Source organism: Mastomys coucha, unplaced genomic scaffold, assembly GCF_008632895.1.
Source record: "Mastomys coucha isolate ucsf_1 unplaced genomic scaffold, UCSF_Mcou_1 pScaffold22, whole genome shotgun sequence".
Taxonomy (NCBI): Eukaryota; Metazoa; Chordata; class Mammalia; order Rodentia; family Muridae; genus Mastomys; species Mastomys coucha.
The window spans coordinates 46,772,517-46,790,078 of NW_022196905.1; the positions used below are offsets into that span (position 1 = coordinate 46,772,517).

General features: G+C 43.6%; 1 protein-coding gene and 1 long non-coding RNA gene across 2 annotated transcripts in view; one reads left to right on the plus strand and one right to left on the minus strand.

The window, feature by feature from the left end:
- The window catches only part of Sel1l3 (SEL1L family member 3), a 110,245-nt gene that overhangs the window by 9,633 nt on the left and 83,050 nt on the right, over positions 1–17,562 (minus strand). Inside the window, 6 exon segments of the mRNA XM_031342288.1 lie at positions 1–103; positions 444–571; positions 5,712–5,821; positions 7,758–7,842; positions 7,977–8,067; positions 16,758–16,841. Coding sequence (XP_031198148.1) covers positions 1–103; positions 444–571; positions 5,712–5,821; positions 7,758–7,842; positions 7,977–8,067; positions 16,758–16,841 — 601 coding nt within the window.
- LOC116070858 lies at positions 11,326–12,390 on the plus strand. Its single transcript, XR_004110592.1, has 2 exons — positions 11,326–11,489; positions 12,007–12,390. It is a non-coding gene; the product is annotated as an uncharacterized LOC116070858 (long non-coding RNA).

Here is a 17,562-nt window from a genome sequence, read left to right on the forward strand (position 1 = left end):
CAGGGCAGAGTGCAGAACAGCACCCCAGAAAAGCCGCAGGTGAAGGTAAAGCCAGGCCAGGGAGCAAGGGCTAAGGGATTCCTCGTTACTGAGACTCCAGCACCTGTAAACAAAGCCCAGGGCACCTGTGATGTCACTGGCTTTGGTGGCAACCAGCCATAATGGTGGACCCATTATGGAAAGTCTTGTTTGTTTGTTCACTCTTATGGAAAGTCTTGGTTAGCACTTGAAGTTCAGATCTAGAACATTCTATGACAAACCTGAAACTGAGTGGAGAGAGCCTGGGCTTAGCTACAGGCTCTCTGCTAGAAACAATTCTGGCAATATTTCCTACCGTTTGGCATCACAAAATCAGGGTGATGCTAGCTTGAATTAAGGCCAAAGCATCGCTCACTTGGGGTCCCCCCCCCATTTCCATAGAATCAGAGTGGCTCAGAACTCACCTTTCATAGAGCTCCCGGAGTATGGAGGTGTTACTGGTATGGAGGGATGGGTCAATTTCCAAGAACTCCAGAATGTGGTGTGAGATGACGGCACCTTCCTCTATCAGTGTGGCGAGGTTGAAAAATCCCTAAAAACAAAACAAAACAAAACAAACAAACGAGAAAAGCCAAGCTCAGTATACTCCTGGGATAAAACCCAGACACACGCCCTTCATCACAATGTAAACTTTTACAACCTCTAATTTTTTTTTCTTTCATGGTCCCTAGAGCCAGATGGTTTTGTCATGTTCATTGATGAATTGCTCACTTAAATATATGCAACTGAGAAATTTATTTGCAGGAGAGTGGAGAGGTTTTCAAAGAACGCTACAACCCATCTGCTCAAACGCCAGGAAAGCGAGACACCTTTCCCTTCTCCAGATCCCACTCAGAACTTGGGGAAGTGAGGCCTTGCATCATCAATGAAGCCATAATGCTGATCAAGACCATTGCTTAAGGACCATGCCTTTGAATAACGTACTGGACACATGATAAGATAAACAATGTATGAGCACATATTTGAGATATTTTAGGGATGTATGGAAACCCTCTCATGATTTCTCTTGGTGCAAATCTCAGCTATGGGAAAATTTCCTACCTCTTTCTTCTAAACTTTGTTTCCAACTCTCAGGGCAGGACATATCCCTTGGACTACATAGTTCTAACAAAAGAATGCCATTCGAGAGCCAGATGGTAGAGATGTGTCTAAAACATGGGTACTATTAAACTATATGAGCTGGGCCATGGTGGCACATGCCTTTAATCCCAACACTTGGGAGGCAGAGGCAGGCGGATTTCTGAGTTTGAGGCCAGCCTGGTCTACAGAGTGAGTTCCAGGATAGCCAGGACTATATTGAGAAAAAAAAAAAAAACCCTATCTGAAAGAAATAACCCCTTCAACATGAGGGTATGTGGCCAGACCAGGATGCCCCCCAAAGTAAAATGGGCTTTACTACTAGAAGTCCACAAAGAAAAGCTGGTGTTGTCCTTCAAAGAAAGCCTGGTCACGTTTTAATGGCCTCCCTTTGACGTTGTATTTCAATGGCCGCTGGTAATAATTTATAGGTTATACACATGCACCATGTCACACACACCGGGACACACCAGCCCATGCAGTCATGGTCGACACAATAGCAGCTACCTTGTGAGTACCTGTTGTGTGGGAGGCAGTGTTCTGCTTTATAAAGATTCACTTAATCTCATAACGTGATTCAATATCAGTCCTCTCACACTCCTCATTTTACAGATTAAGAAACCGAGGCACAGAGAAGTTAAGGGATGTGCTTGAGGTGACCCAGCTGGAAAAATGGCAGATCTAAAATTCAAATGAGAGAGGACAGTCCAGAGACTCCACTCAACCTTCAGGACACTGCCAAACAGCCTTTAGCTAGAGTATGACGTGACTTTAAGACGCATGCGCACCATTCAGCAGGACGCATGCCATTCTCCTTGCTTTGAAAGGAACTCTTAAAACTTGAAGTGTTAGAAGAAAAGAGAGAGAGTGGTTATAAAACTGTAAGGACTCTGATTAATGGGAAAATAAGATCAAAATAAGTAGGCTAGGCGAACAAGCATTTGTATGCAGCGCAGTGGCTTGAGGTTCATTATCAAGTAGGTAACTTTATAAAGAACTAATTATGACTCGACTTTTTAAAAGTATCAAAGGACCAATAGATAAAGAACCAGGCAAAGAACAAGAATAAAGAATTCACATAAAGAAGATATGAAGAGTAGTTTATCATCAACAAGTGCAGATGAAACGGTCCTCCTTACCAGTAATTATGTAAAAGCAATTTGAAACTAGAGTCGAGTGTCAGTCTGTAGTTACTCAGTTAGCAGAATTAAACCATGTCAACAAGGTTTCTGTCATAGTCCTTTGCTTATCTACTGCTCCCTTAGATAATGACTGGAAAATATAAACCGGCAATATACTACTGTGTAGTCAGAAAACCATTGAGACTCTGTGCTCAATTACAGGGTCTCTCAGCATATAACTGAAGTATTCAAATGAGGGGGAGAGGGGGAGACCCTAAAGTGTTCATTATAGCCAGAGAAGAGGCATTCCCCAGTGTCGCCGGAAAGCTCTCAATTCCCAGAAAGCAAGAATAGTAGGTTCCTGTCCCGCCCTGTCTTCTATTTTCACCACTGACCTCTGTCTATAACACAGTAGGACTGGAAATATCCATGTTCAATCAAAAAATATGTTGCCAAATGATAGATTAAGCATTCATCAATGCATACCAATGAAAGAGACTACGTAATAAAATGTTCACAGTGTATCAACCTGGCAATAAGATTACTTTTGAGGTAGCATGCTCCCTAGAGATGATATAACAGACACATCTGGTGAGCAGGGATGGAAGGAGACATGAAGACACTGTGAAAAAGTGAAAAGTCACAGTCCAGAGAGATGACTCAGTGAGTAAAGGTGCTTGCTACCAATCCTGATGACCTGAGATTGATTCCCAAGACTGACATGGAGAAAGAAGAGGACCAACTCCCTTAAAGTTGTCCTCTGACCTCTGTATGCATGCTATGACACACTGGCCCATCTCCCTATACATACATATATACATACATACATACATACATACATGCATACATACATACACACATACACACATACATACATAAATGTTAAAAAAAAATTAAAAGCCCTGGCATAGAACTGCAGATACACTCACTGTTTTCAGGGTGTTTTTTTCCTTGCCTTTTAAGATTAAATTTAATGCTCTTGAAACATAGTTTTTCTTAAAACAAATAAACAAACAAAAACAAAACTGAAAGTCAAGTTAGCAGGTCTAATTTTAAATGATGGCTGATAGCCAAGGGAGATTGTTTCTTTAGCAGGTCTGGGAGAAGTAATATTTGATAGATCGTGTTCATTAAGCATACTTGGCGTGGGATCAGAGCTTTATAATAAACATCTCATTCAGTACTCACTTCCCGTGGGGGAAGGGCTATAATGACCAAAGTTGACAGATTCGAGAATGGAGAGCTGAGGGTCTAGTGGCGTGGCATGTGAAAGTAACTGAGTGGGAGAGAGGTGGGACTTTTAACCCAGGCCCCCAACTCTACTGATATAATGCCTCTATGAAATAAAAAAAAAAAAGAAGGCTACGGCAGACATAAGCTTCCAACTTTGCTGTGTAACCACAAACCAGCCACCCACACAAGCAGTCGGCAACCTTCCCATCCTTCATTGTAGAAAAGGACCTGAGATCTTCCCATAATTCCAATTAGGAAGCCAAAGGGGAGGAGAAAAGGAAGTATCATTAAGACCCAGTTAGCAATGGTGGCAGACAAGATCTCCTAAAATTCTTGGGCAAATTGAAGATAAGCAAGAGGCTTGAACGGTTTTCAGCTCGCTCAGAGATATTTATGAATTAGACATTATATTAATTATAGTTATAATTAGAAATCATTACAGAAATCACCTGTTGTGGATTCAATGGGAAAGGTCCCTCACAGGGTCATGTACTTGAACACTTAGCCCCTAACTGGTAGAGCTGTTTGGGAAGGCTGTAGAACCTATAGGGTTGGAGCCTTACTGGAGGAAGTGGGCCAGGGGAACTGGTCTGACAGCCCAGTCTCCCTTCCTGTTCATACTCTGCCTTTGGAGTGTGACAAGCCAGACTCCTATTTCCTCAACGTGCCTTCCTGCCTTCCTTCTTGTCACATAGAACTGAAAGCCAAAAACCTTTCTCTCTTAAATGGCTTCTGGTTACGGTATTTTATCACACCAGATAGCTAAAATAAGCTTGCCACTAATAAGGCATTCTGACAGCACGCATTCCTGATACAAGGCTTGTGAATATAGAACTTCTGTGGTACCTCACCAAGACAAGACCTTCCTGTGTAGCCTAAGATGGTCTGAAACTCACGGTCCCCCTGGCTCTGCCTCCTGGGTGCACTAAGTACTTACTATGCTTCCATAGGTATTCTTGCCCCACATATGTAATCTCAATATAGCCATAAGAAAACAAAACACAGACCCAAAGAGAAAGCTGTTTTACAAACTATCTAACCAGGTTTCTTTAGAAATTCAAGGTCATGAAGACACAGAAGGGCCGAGGAATTGTCACAGCTTGGAGATTAGAAAGAGGGGTAACATGTACATGTCATGTGGGATCCTGCTTGAGATCCTAGAACAGAAAAGGGGCACTGTGGAAAACACAAATGAAGACTGGAGTTAGGTAATGCGACGCCCCACTGATAATGTCTTCATTCAACAGGGGCTGTGGCTGTAAGAGATAAACACTAGAGAAGCTGGATGCATAGTGCCGGGAACATTCTGGGTTCTTTGTGTAAGCCTTCTTTAAGCCTGATATTTACATAAGATAAGGTTCCAAAAAGATCCAAAGTGGGACAAGGGACTGGAGAGATGGCTCAGTGTTTAAGAGTACTGACTGCTCTTCCAGATGTTCTGAGTTCAATTCCCAGCAATCATCAGATGCCTCCTTCTGGTGTGTCTGAAGACTCTCCAATGTACTCATATACATTAAATAAATAAAAGTTAAAAAAAAAAAAAAGGTCCTGTGGATCAAGTCCCAGCACTTGAGTATTGGCTCAGTGTATGTGCAAGCCACTTGTAGGGTCGTGAGTTTCTGTCCCATTAGTATTACTAGTATTAGTTAGTATTATGGAACATGGTAGAAATACTATAAGCTTTCAGCAGAGATGGGTCTTGGCTATTTTGCTTATGATCAGTTATTTGGCCTTGAGCAATTTATTACCTTGACATATGTCTGGGTGAAAAATAGTGTGAAAATTCCAGCCCTCTGGGATTGGTGTGAGATCAGCATGGGAGAACACAGCCAATGCTCTGTCAAGATTTGCCTTATAGAACTGTGGGAAGGGTGTGTGGCAAGGAGGATGTCATGCTCCTGAAGCCATAGGACAAGCTGTTAGGTCCTGGGCCCTCAGAGACAGTTATTGGGCTGGAGAGATGGCTCAGTGGTTAAGAGCACTGACGGCTCTTCCAAAGGTCCTGAGTTCAAATCCCAGCAACCACATGGTGGCTCATAACCATCCGTAATGAGATCTGACACCCTCTTCTGATGTGTCTGAAAATAGCTACAGTGTACTTACATATAATAAATAAATAAATCTTTTAAAAAATAAGAGAGAGAAAGAGAGAGAAAGGGAGAGAGAGAGAGAGAGAGAGAGAGAGAGAGAGAGAGAGAGAGAGAGAGAGAGAGAGAGAGAGAGAGAGTTACTGCTGCTTACCTGGGAGTCTCCATCTAGGGCTGCTTGGGCGTACATCTGCACAGACAGCTCAAGATCTTGGGACTGGTTTTGGTGGCCATAGTAGTAAAGATCTCCCATTTTCAAATACGCTGCAGAACACAACCATGTATCCATTTGTCAGATGATTTTATTTCCAGGGGTGTCTAATCTGTTTCTCATAGTCTGAGAGAGCATATATGCTTATTTGAGGTGACATTATGATATGACATTATCATCTAAGATTTCAGAATCTAGAACCATGTAATCAAGTTACAAAAAAAAATGCAAAAAAAAAAAAAATCCATAATGGTGGATTGGTGTGGTGGTGCATACCTTTAATCCCAGCACTTGGGAGGCAGAAGCAGGAAATTCTCTGTGAGTTTGAGGTCAGCCTGGTCTACATAGTGAATTCCAAAATGGCCAAAATTACATAGTGAGACACTGTCTCAAACAAACAAGCACACCAACCCCAGAAGGTCATATAATTTTTAAAAAGTTTTTTATTCTGATTTTGACTGTGCTCTATACTATCTTGGGCCACATGTAGACATCCCTGTTTTAGACCAACATGTTAAATCACTGGCTTTTCCTATTATAGTATGTCTATACAGGCTTGTAAAACGCTGTTCTAGCTTTAACTGTCAACCTCTAATTGTAAAATTGATACAACCTAAAGTCATCTGAAAGGAAAATCTCAGCTGAGAAACTGTCTAGGCCAGATTGGCCTGTGAGCACGTCTGTGGAAAAACTGTCTTGCTCAATAGTTGGTGTGGGAGTGTCTAGTCCACTGTGGGCGACACCATCCATAGGCAGGTGGTTCTGGGCTATATAAGAAAATCCAAACTGTAAGCATACGCTTGCAAACGAGAGCGCCAGAGAACAAACCAGCAAGCAGCGTTCGTTTCTGTCTCCAGGTTCCTGCCTTGAGCTTCCACACCAAGTCACCTCATTGACACCCTGTGACCTGGAAGTATGTGCCAAATAAATACTTCCCTCCCCAAGTTGCTTTCAACCAGGGTGTTTCTATCACAGCAACAAGGAAAACAGAACAAACATCTTTACATTTTCTTTGGTGGAAGTCTGATGTCCCGAGCGCTTCCATCTATAGACACATTGTATTTCCCTGTTGGCTCCCTGAGCAGATCTGCTGGGAGAATCTCCATCAGCAGGATCATAACCCATCCACTGAGGTTGCCTCTGACACTATGTCACAGCTGCAGTGCTGTGCAGCCTGTCCTTCGTGTGAACTGAAACTTTTTGACTTTCTCTCAGCTATGTAGTTCATCTGCCCAGATGTCTAGCTACAACTCAACGTCAAAAGAGAAATGCAGGATCCATCTCTGGAGGCTGCACAAGGGACGTTCATCATGTAGAAGTTGTGGGTGCTGGTGTTGGAAGAGCATAAGGGAGAATGGGAAATAGGAGATGATTTGGGGACCAGCATTTAGGAAGCAAATGTCATCCTTGGGGTATAAGAGGATGGTATCAGGAGACAGCTGTGATACTGTCAGGGCATCACTGTCCTCTGTGAGCTGAGGCCAGAGGTGACAGAGTCGCATGGTGGAGGCTAGAACACTGAAGGGCTACTGCCAGAAGCTAAGGGCAAAGAGAAAGATGGAGGTAAACCTGGGCTTCTCCCCTCCTTCCATGATGCAATCTTCTAACAGTGCCTCCAGTTGGTAGACATTCACTCAAATGCCCTGAGCAGTGGAGTCTGAGCACAGTAGTTCCTAGAAGCTGCCCTCTACACAGAGACCGGGAGTGGAGGCTCCAGGAGCCCCTCTGTGGGTACAGAGACAAAGGACCAGCTCAGGGGACCGCACCATAACAGCAGATGGAAGTCTTGGTTTGGAAGAAGTTGTCAGTTTGCAGGAAGTACACAGCAGGAGGTTGACAGCAGTTTAGCCATGACCTTAATAGCAGACATTTTTCACTTTCTTCCCTAATTGTTTAGAAATATCACACTCCGTATCAAACTGTTAGATGGTCCCTGTTACTAAAACCTCCCCCAACACTCCAGTTTAGCACCTGTTTTTCTATACATACCAAATGAAGGAGCATCGATTTGAAAAACAGAGAAATTATAGTATCGCCAAACACAATTAACACCCAAGTATCTCCCAGCCAGGTCCTAGGAGGGGAAGGGGAGAGAAAGTTAATTCACTAATATTTCTGCCCAGTGACTAATTTTGCCCCTGTAAAACTCAATTCATTATCTTTAACCTCGTAGCTTCTACTGAGAGAAGAATAGAATACATTACTTACTGGCCGCTCCTCACAGATGTGTGCTAAATTTGTCTGTGACACTTCAATTCCAGTTTCTGCTGCTAAAACATAATACAGCAAAGCTTCATGCCTAAAAATAGATGATTAATAATAAATTCCATATAGTGGCTCTTACTAATACTCAAAGAGCTTTATATTCAAACATAAGAGGGCACAAAATAAGCAGTTTTTTAAAACCACAAAATCATGAGTTTTTCCCCCCCTTTAAATAAATACTGTTGTTAAAAATACTGCCTGCACTGATTTATTTTCTCTTAAAAGCTGAAGGGACAGATAAGGCCGGGAGCTGCTTGATACAACAGCTACCTCTACTGGCTGAAAGGCATGTGGCCATGCTGGCTGGGGACTCTCTGCAGGTCCCGGGTTCTTGAAGCTTAGGATGAGTGGTATTAAGAAAAATCCCAGAGCTTTACAGCCCTCTATTTCATGAGAGGCTTTCCAGGGCTTAGGGTTCTGAACAAGCTTAATTAAGCTGGGTTTTGTTGTGCATTAGAAGTTTGACAAAAGCAGGGCAGTTTACAAGTGCTTGATAGTAGTCAAAATACATAAGAAAATAAATGCTGAACACAGTGAATAACTGTCTAGGATTTCTGCATGGAGTCGTGACAAGGCCTGGGGCTGTAGATCCTACATCCTACATCAGTGGTCCTACATCCAGTGAGAGAAGGAGGGACAGGAACCCAATGGCTCTGGAGGATGAGTTAGTCATGCCAACCTAAAGAGCATCAGTAATATGTGTACCACATGGTCCTATACATCTCACTTGTGGGGTTTATCTAAAGGGAAAAAGCAGAGCTATGGACAAGAACTCCATAGTCAAGGAGTTCGTGGGAGGGCTGCTCCTATGAACCACGAGAAAGGAAACAGGAACCAATCATCTGACAACTAGTGAATAGTACGGCTACTCCATGGTATAGCTGCTTTCAGATGTGGCCATTCAGAACAATGTCACAAGATGGTGGCTGGAGCATGCTCATAATCCCAGCACTTGCAAGGACGGGTATGTTGGGGAATTCAGAGTTCAAGGTCATTCTTGGCTACCTACTGTATTGAAGGCCAGTCTGGGTGGGCTATATAAGACCTTGCCGCCTGGCAGTGGTGGCGCACGCCCTTAATCCCAGCACTTGGGAGGCAGAGACAGGTGGATTTCTGAGTTCGAGGCCAGTCTGGTCTATAGAGTGAGTTCCAGAACAGCCAAGGCTATACAGAGAAACCTTTTCTCAAAAAACAAAAAACAAAACAAGACCTTGCCTTAAAAAACAAACAGAAATGGGGTCTGGGCTTGAGGCTCAATTGGTAAAGTGCTTGACTACCATATACAAAGGTCTGGGTTGCAAAAAACAAAAAATAACAATAATAAATAAGCATGTGTATGCACACATACACACATGCAAATGCACACATAGAAGACAAAACTCTTCTGTCATGCTAACTTATCTCTCTTCTTATCTATCTCACTTGGTGAGAGTGCATGTAATTTTTCTTTTTTTCTTTTTAGTTACTTGCTTCCTTAATTTATGTATATGACCCCATTTTTGAGTAAAAATGAATCATAAGTAGTTGTTTCCAAAGCTTATTTTTCACTCGGAGCAGTTGGTATTGGTAATGCTTCCTTCATTTTAGCTCTACTAAGGAAGTGGATGGGGGGGGGGGGAGACAAAGCTAGGTGAGCAGATCAAAGTCATCTCTGTGACACAGCTATGAGAGCAGATTTGGGTCATTATGTCCTGAGACAAAGAGGTGTTTGGAGGTCAAACTAGGGTACTTAGAACATCAATCAGATACAAGTGGGCCATGGTCCCTATGGCTAAGTAAGGAGTTAATTCTCAGCCTATAAGAGACCCAAAACAGCAGACCCATTAGCTGTACTAAGGAGAGACAGGTCAACTAAGCAGTGTCCCCTGCAAAGAAGAGTAACAAGCCCGCAACTGGACCGTAATACCATAAAGGCTGCAACACTATTTTTTGGTATCAGATTCCTGAGAACTGAGCTGACCCCAGAAAGTAGGTCATGGAACCCAGCAGAAAGCCACATCCTTCTGTAAACAAGGTTCTATTCTTACATACTGTCTGTCTGTCTGTCTGTCTGTCTTCTTTTTTGTTGTTGTTGTTGTTGTTTTGTTCTTTTGTTTTTTCAAGACAGGGTTTCTCTGTATAACCCTGGCTGTCCTGGAACTCACTCTGTAGACCAGGCTGGCCCTCAAACTCAGAAATCTGCCTGCCTCTGCCTTCCAAGCGCTGGGATTAAAGGCGTGCGCCATCACTGCCCAGCCCTGTCTTCTTTTTAAAATAGGGTCTCATGTATCTGTACCCCAGGCTGGCCTAAATTTGTTCTATAGCTGAAGGTGACTTTGTCACCTTTTTTTTCACTTCCAACATACTGAAATTACAGGAGTGTATCACCACCACTGATGCTGGTGTTTAAGCCCAGGGCTTTATGTATGCTAGGCAAATACTCTACCAACCGAGTTACAACCTTAGACCTATGGTCTCAACATCTCAAATTGTTTCAGAGATATTTGGCTTGAACTCATGCCTTGGTTTCCACCCAAAAGGCACAAGAGCCTGGTGAGGTATCACACACCTTCAATCCCAGCACTCAGGGGGAGGCAGAGGCTGGAGGATCTTTGTGAGTTTGGAGTCAGTCTACATGGGGAGCTCCAGGAAAGTTAGGACTGCAGAAGGAAGAGGAAGAGGAGGAAGAGGAAGAGAAGGAGGAAGAGGAGGAAAAGGAGGAGAAGGAGAAGGAGGAAGATGCTGGGCAGTGGTGGCACACGCCTTTAATCCCAGCACTTGGGAGGCAGAGGCAGGTGGATTTCTGAGTTCAAGGCTAGCCTGGTCTACAGATTGAGTTCCAGGACAGCCAGGGCTATACAGAGAAACCCTGTCTCAAAAAAAAAGAAAGAAAGAAAAGGAGGAGGAAGAGAAGGAGAAAGGAAGAGGAGGAGGAGAAAGAAGAGGAGAAGGAGAAGGAGGAGGAGGAGAAGGAGGAGAAGGAGAAGAAACAGCAGCAGAAGGGAAGGACACAATATTGATTTTCAACCCAAGGTCAAGATCTGGGCCATGAAGAGATGGAATGTGGCTCACATTAAAAAATAATGCTATGAGCTTCTCTTATACAAGAGACACTTCAGCTGGCTGTGAGAGGTGAGCATGAGATTGTCATTCTTCATAAGAACAGTCACTAGGAGAAAGCTTATGACAGTGCCTCATCTCTCAGGTTACCTTGGTGATAGGGGAGAAAGGAGACTTCTGTTGTCTAATTATTACATAAACCAAGAGGAAGTTTACAGGATTTTGAAGCATTTCCATCAAGGAAGAACTGAAATCCATCAAAATGAGATGTCTAAAAGCATCTATGTCAATATCAGTGCTCAACAGAAATCCACCTCATCTTCCATCTGGCAGAACCAGTCACCTGGTACCTGTGTGGCTGATGTCATCACATTTCCTGCTGAATAGAGGACTTTATAGGGAATGAGACACTCCAAGGTAACCTTCTCCACTTATTAAAATGTGTGAAGGGCAGAAGAGACAGCTCAGTGAGGAAAGGGTTAGCTGTGTGCACATTAGGACCTGAGTTCAGATTCCCTGCGCCTAGGTAAAAAGCCAGGCATGACAGCATGTGTTGGTAACCCTAGAGCTGGTGAGGACTGGAGTGGGAGAGGACAGATACAATCAGATCTCAGGGGCTTGCTGGGCAGCCAACCCAGTTGAAATGATGAGCTCCAGGTTCAGCAGGACTCTGTCAAGAAATAAGAGGGAGTACGATAGAGCAATAGAAGAACCAGCCTCACGTCCACCTCTAGTTTCCACATAATATGCTCTCTCTCTCTCCCTCTCTCCCTCTCTCCCTCTCCCTCTCCCTCTCCCTCTCCCTCTCTCTCTCTCTCTCTCTCTCTCTCTCACACACACACACACACACACACACCTGAGACACAGACCTTCCTGCATGTAGCCTCCCAGCACTCAGTTGATGATCTCAACTGAAATCAAGTATTATTTACAGATATCTCTACTCTTGTACTCTGGAACAAACATTTGCTCGGCATTTGCTCAGCTTCGGAAGCCGAAAGGCAGATTTCAAAGCTTTCCTGTTCTTCCATTGAAGTCCCTCAAGGTTGAGAAGGGCAACTAGAATCTCCATGCATTGAAGCACAGCTCTTCCAGGGCAGTCGCTGTGACAGAGAGAGCGAATGGGCACAAACAAGAAGGGATTCGCAGACAATGGACTGAGACACATTTTCTATCTTCTTGTCTCAGACTGGCATAAAATGTTCTTAGCGTTTTCCTGATGATGCATCCTCATAATGGCTTATTTGGACACCTGCTGTGAATGGCAAGCTTGAGTGTCTCTGAGTGGCTTCTCAAACAATTATACTATTTCCTCTGTGCTCTTTTGTGCTAATGCCTGACGCTGCTCAGACCAGATGAGGGGGAATAATAATAATAATAATAATAATAATAATAATAATAATAATAACAACAACAACAACAATAACAACAACCAAAACAAAACCAAAAGTCCAACACTTAGAGTCTCCGGTGGATTTCTTGGCTACATTACAAAAAGGTGAGACTCTTTTATCCTCTAGCAACAAGGCAACTGTATACTGGCTAGCCTCTAGGATTAAGTTTTTGGGGTACATTGAGGACAAAGGGCAGTCAAACTCAAAGATAAAACACACACAAATAAAGCGGGCAGAAATGGAACATGACAGCTGGCCCATCCTTGCTAACTCTTTCTAGTGTCCGAGGACCGCCTCGGGCATGACAACGTTGTCTTCCGAGTTATGCCAATGCAGCAAAGCCCCTTTCTCCATCACTGTCTTCCTTTAGACAATCCCACATAAATCTTAGAACAACAGAAAAAGCCACAAGCACATCAAACTGACACAGGCAATTTGGAAATAACGTCCAGAGGCTGGGGACATTGATGGATGCCTTAGTTCCATTATAGCAAAATAGAAGGTACCTCACAGTCGGGGGTTGGGGGGAAGCACTGTCTATTTCCTGTTTATCGGTGGGGAGGGCCAGGAAGCTGGGAAGCAGGCAACCTTAGAAGCACTTTGCTCCAAATATATTTTGACAAAGATCTTCCCCACTGTGATGGAGATAGGTGATATTTTTTCCTGTCAAACCGAGGTCTTATATCCAGACTGATTGCATCCGCCATACTTAGCATCAGTATTAAGACTGGCAAGGATGAGGAAGAGCAGAGACGTGGAGATGACTGCAGGACAGCAAAGGGAAACCATTTTGGGAGACAGCTAGCCTTGCTGTGTGAGGCCGAACATGTACCACACAGATGCAGGAACTCTACTGGCAAGTTTAATTGTCAGCAGGTCCTCCAGCCCAGTCATCAGGCCACACAGGGCTTCAAGACAACAAAAAGGAAAGACAGACACGCATTAACATGAGAATCTTGGTGTGTGACAGCTGTGGATGCGCCACAGTGTTATCTAGAGGCAGGAATCGAACTGTAGAGACATGCTAGCATGAAAAAGCAGTTGAAGAATATATAATGATCTTAATAATGTAAAGGCCGGAAGTAAGCCAAACTAAATCCACTGCATGTAAACATCCATGGATAGAAGAATCTAAAAGCAAGATCTAAAAACAAGAGGTGGGTGCAGAAGAAGATCCAACTAAGGAGTACGCCTGGGTCCTGGGGCGGTGCTGGTGCTATTCAGTCTGGGAGAGACTTACAACAAAGCACCAGAGCAATGCTTACTGTCTCTGCCTCTTCTCATTTTCTTCCCTATGTTACCGTGGCTGGCCTGAACTCAGAGATCTGCCTGCCTCTTCCCACTGACAGTTGGGATTACTACCAGACTCAGCCATCTCTCCCTTCTTCCCTCCTTCCCTTCTTTCCCTCCTTGATGAAAGGTTTCACTAAGTTGCCCAGGCTGTCCTTGAACTGACAACACAGTGTGGGCTGACCTCGCACCTTCAAACCTTCTGCCTCAGCATCCTCAGTGCTAGGATCCGAGGCATGCACCCTGCCCTCGGTTTACGTTCATTTTCTTAGATAGAGTAGACCTTGTTGGTCTTTGCTGTTAGCTTCTGGACTCATGTCCAAGTAACACACTATTGTGTGTGGGTCTCTTTTAAGTAAACAAAGCAGAACTAGTCAAGGGCTTCAAGCCTTGAACACTCAAACAGAGTGTCTTGGGCTTTACTATATCTTAATCAGGAGTTGCTCTTGTTGCAGATGGAACAGCTTAAAATTTTCCAATCTGCTCCTCTTTTCCTCTCTACTTCTGCTTCTGCAATTTTCTTTGCTAGAAACTCTGCTCCATGCATGGCTAAGAGGACCTTCTATCCATCCTTCAAGGCTGTGTTCTCCCTAATTCTGTCATCAAGACTTCCCCAAGCCTCCCAAGTCAGCCTGGTAGCATCCTTTCCTCATCCAAATTTCCAAAGATGATGCCACCGTCCTTCATTCTCCTTAGTTAATCCATTTAGCAGTTTTTGAATGTTTCCCAGGTGCTCCCACATAGAGGGCACTGGGATACGGGCTGTGACAACTGTCAAGCTAGAAGCAGGTGTGCCCCGTGAACAAAAGCAGGGAAGAGTCGGGCAGGATTCCTGGGTAGAAGAAATGGCAAGGGCAGAGAGGCTTGGAGTCAGACTGAACACGGGCCACTCAAGAAACCAACGTGTGGAAGAGGAAGGACGGTGAACAGTCCCCAAGATGAGGTTTGCCATCCTTGTGGCTGCTGGTAAGGTGCCCAATATTTAGGTACTAAGCTAAACTTTTTTTTTTTTCTTTAAATAATGCTTTTTAGTCTTTGAAGGTTTTTTCATACAGTTGGGCTTTTTAAATTTTTAATATTTTTAATTGTGTGTATGTGTTTGTCTGTGTAGTAGTGCCTGCAGAGGCCAGAGGTATGTATGATATTCCCCTGGAATTAGTTGTGAGCTGTCTGATGTGGGTGCCAGGAGGCAAACTCAGGCCCTCTGGAAGAGTAGTGCATGCTCTTAAGCACTTAGTCAACCCTACAGCCACTAGAGTGAATCTTAACAGAATCAGAAACGCACATAGGGCAGTAGTCCCCTTCTCTTCCCCTGACACCCATAGCAGGCATAGGGGACCCCACACTAGGGCTGGGTTTTAAGAAAGAAAAAAAACAAACCATGCACATCCCTATTCATCCAACCCTCCATGGCAAATTTTAAAATGTGTGAGCTGAAGTATTTTGTGAAGTTTAATTCAAAAACAGGCAAGAAAACAAAGCTATCAACAAACCCCCTGTATTGGAGCACAGGTCCCAGTCATCTAAGGGTGTGTCTGAAGGCCTGAAAGTGTTTACAGACACGTCCCTCTTTGAGGAAAATACTACAAAAGAACACATTGATAACTGGGTGTTTACTTCACCTGAAGAAGCATGTGAGAAGAGGAGCCAGGGTTGAGAAAAGTTAACATTAGATTTGAGAGAGGTTTTGCTTGTTTGTTTTGTAGCTAGGGTTTTTGCTATGTAGCCTTGGCTAGCCTGGAACTCACTATGTAGATCCAGCTGGTCTTGAGCTTGCTGTGTAATGTTCCTGCCTCCAGAGTGCTGGGACGAAAGGTCTGCACCACCACTCCCAGACCCGGGGTTGAGATTCTTATGAGGTAAATTTCACTTGGGAAACAAGATATAATACAAAACAGACATGGCGAGGCATGTTCACGGTTGGGGACAGTCCTCTCGTTTAAAGAAACTTCTTCCTGATCACGAGAGGGGAAGCTATAGATAATGAGCTGTTCCAGGATGACAAAACAAACATTTGTATTTGGTGCTTTTTCAAGAGTCTCATTTCCCAGCCTGCTTTGATTTAAGATCCTTGCTCACTGATCTGTTGGTTCAGCTATGGACCAAAAGGGAAAACGGCATCCTTTTGGGCCTATGCTTTTATTTTTAATTAAGGTTCGTATCAGAGTGTGATCTATTCTAGGTCTGGTCTAATGTCTTTGAGGCAGTGGACCGAGGGGATTTCTGATGATTTGCATATCCATTTTTGTTATTATGGAAATACCCAGATCATTTAGGCAATAAGCCAGCCAAGAAAATGTGGCCCGAGGGAGCAAAGATGGAATGCTAGACTCCACAGAAGAAAGCAAAATGGGGAAAGGAGGCAGGTGGTACTTGGAAGCTGCCCGCCGATTGATAAGATCTCCAAACAGTCACGGGTTCAAAAAAGTTGGTGGGGTATCTCATCTCTTCAGGACAGGATGGGCTATTCACACAAAGCTCAGAAAGGGGGCATCTGCCAGTGAGTGACATCCAACACTCCTGGGTTCCTAAGTACAGCCAACCATTTGTGAAGGGGAAGGCTGAGCCTTGACCTTACACACTGGTTTCTCTTCCCTCCAAGCAAGTGGATTTGCTACTAGGCTCTTGAGTCACTGGTAGGAGAAGAGAGGTCTTACCAGGGACTGCTTGTGTGGTTTCTAACTGTACAGCCAAAAAAGAAAAAAAAAAAAACAGGTTTGAAGGAAAGAGAAATTGGAGTGTGTGCATCTCTCAACTTGATGAATGTGGACACTCCCCCCTAGAGAACTAATTTTTGTGTATAATTAAACATGGAAATGCAATGTTTTCCAATCAACAGCCAATCAGTCTATGTGACTCTGAATATCATTACTAGGAGGCTGCGATTTCCCTGTAAATTGCTTTTAGGTTTGCATTTTAACATTCTTTCTTCTAAGACTGTGTTGACAGGTTGAACATGAAGGGCCAAGGAAGTTTACTCTGGCATGGGTCCCCAGCTTACCACAGACCCTCCAGGTAGGCGTTGAGGCCTTTGCGGATGACATGTCCCAAGTATCCGTTTTTCTCGGCCACATGCTTCGCCCATCTGAAAAAGAACAGAAAGAAAGGGGAAACCATGCAGACTGCAGCAGATTAAATAATCACCTTTCCTCGTGTGATCTTCATCAATCCCACTTGGGGAATATTTTCTTGTTTGAATTTTTATAAAGCAACAAAGCAGAAGAGAATATTAAGAAGGTGAAGAGAATACATTTTTGAGAGTTCTCATTCAGTGTCCTCATTTATAAATGCTGAGTAGCAGCTTGCTATGGAAACAAAGCCATGTAACACACATAATAATAACAGTCTACTGATACAGTGAGACATCTCTGCAAGAGTTCTATAACTGTTCCTATTAAAATAAGGTTATCGGACCCATCAAGACAGCCCAGAAGTACAACAGTGGCTTAGTATGTGTCAGGCCCTTGATGTAAATCCAAGACATACAGTACAAAATTGGCATTACTATAAGGAAACAAGTTAAATCTACATACAGAGAAAGTGTATTTCTTTCACCAAATGGCTTAACAAGCAGAATGGGAAAAGCCAGAAGGGATACAGAAGGTCTGAACAATGTAATCAACAAATTTGATGTATGCTGTATGCAGACTTTGAACTTGATGAGTTTTAAAGACAGTAGAAAGCATCTAGCAAAACTGTTCAGATGCTCCTCGTCAAGCATGCTCCACAAGGATGGAGGTCGCTAGAATATGCTCTCTGATCATCAAAGACAAAAGAGTACTAAGGAGATCTACACAGAGTGACTG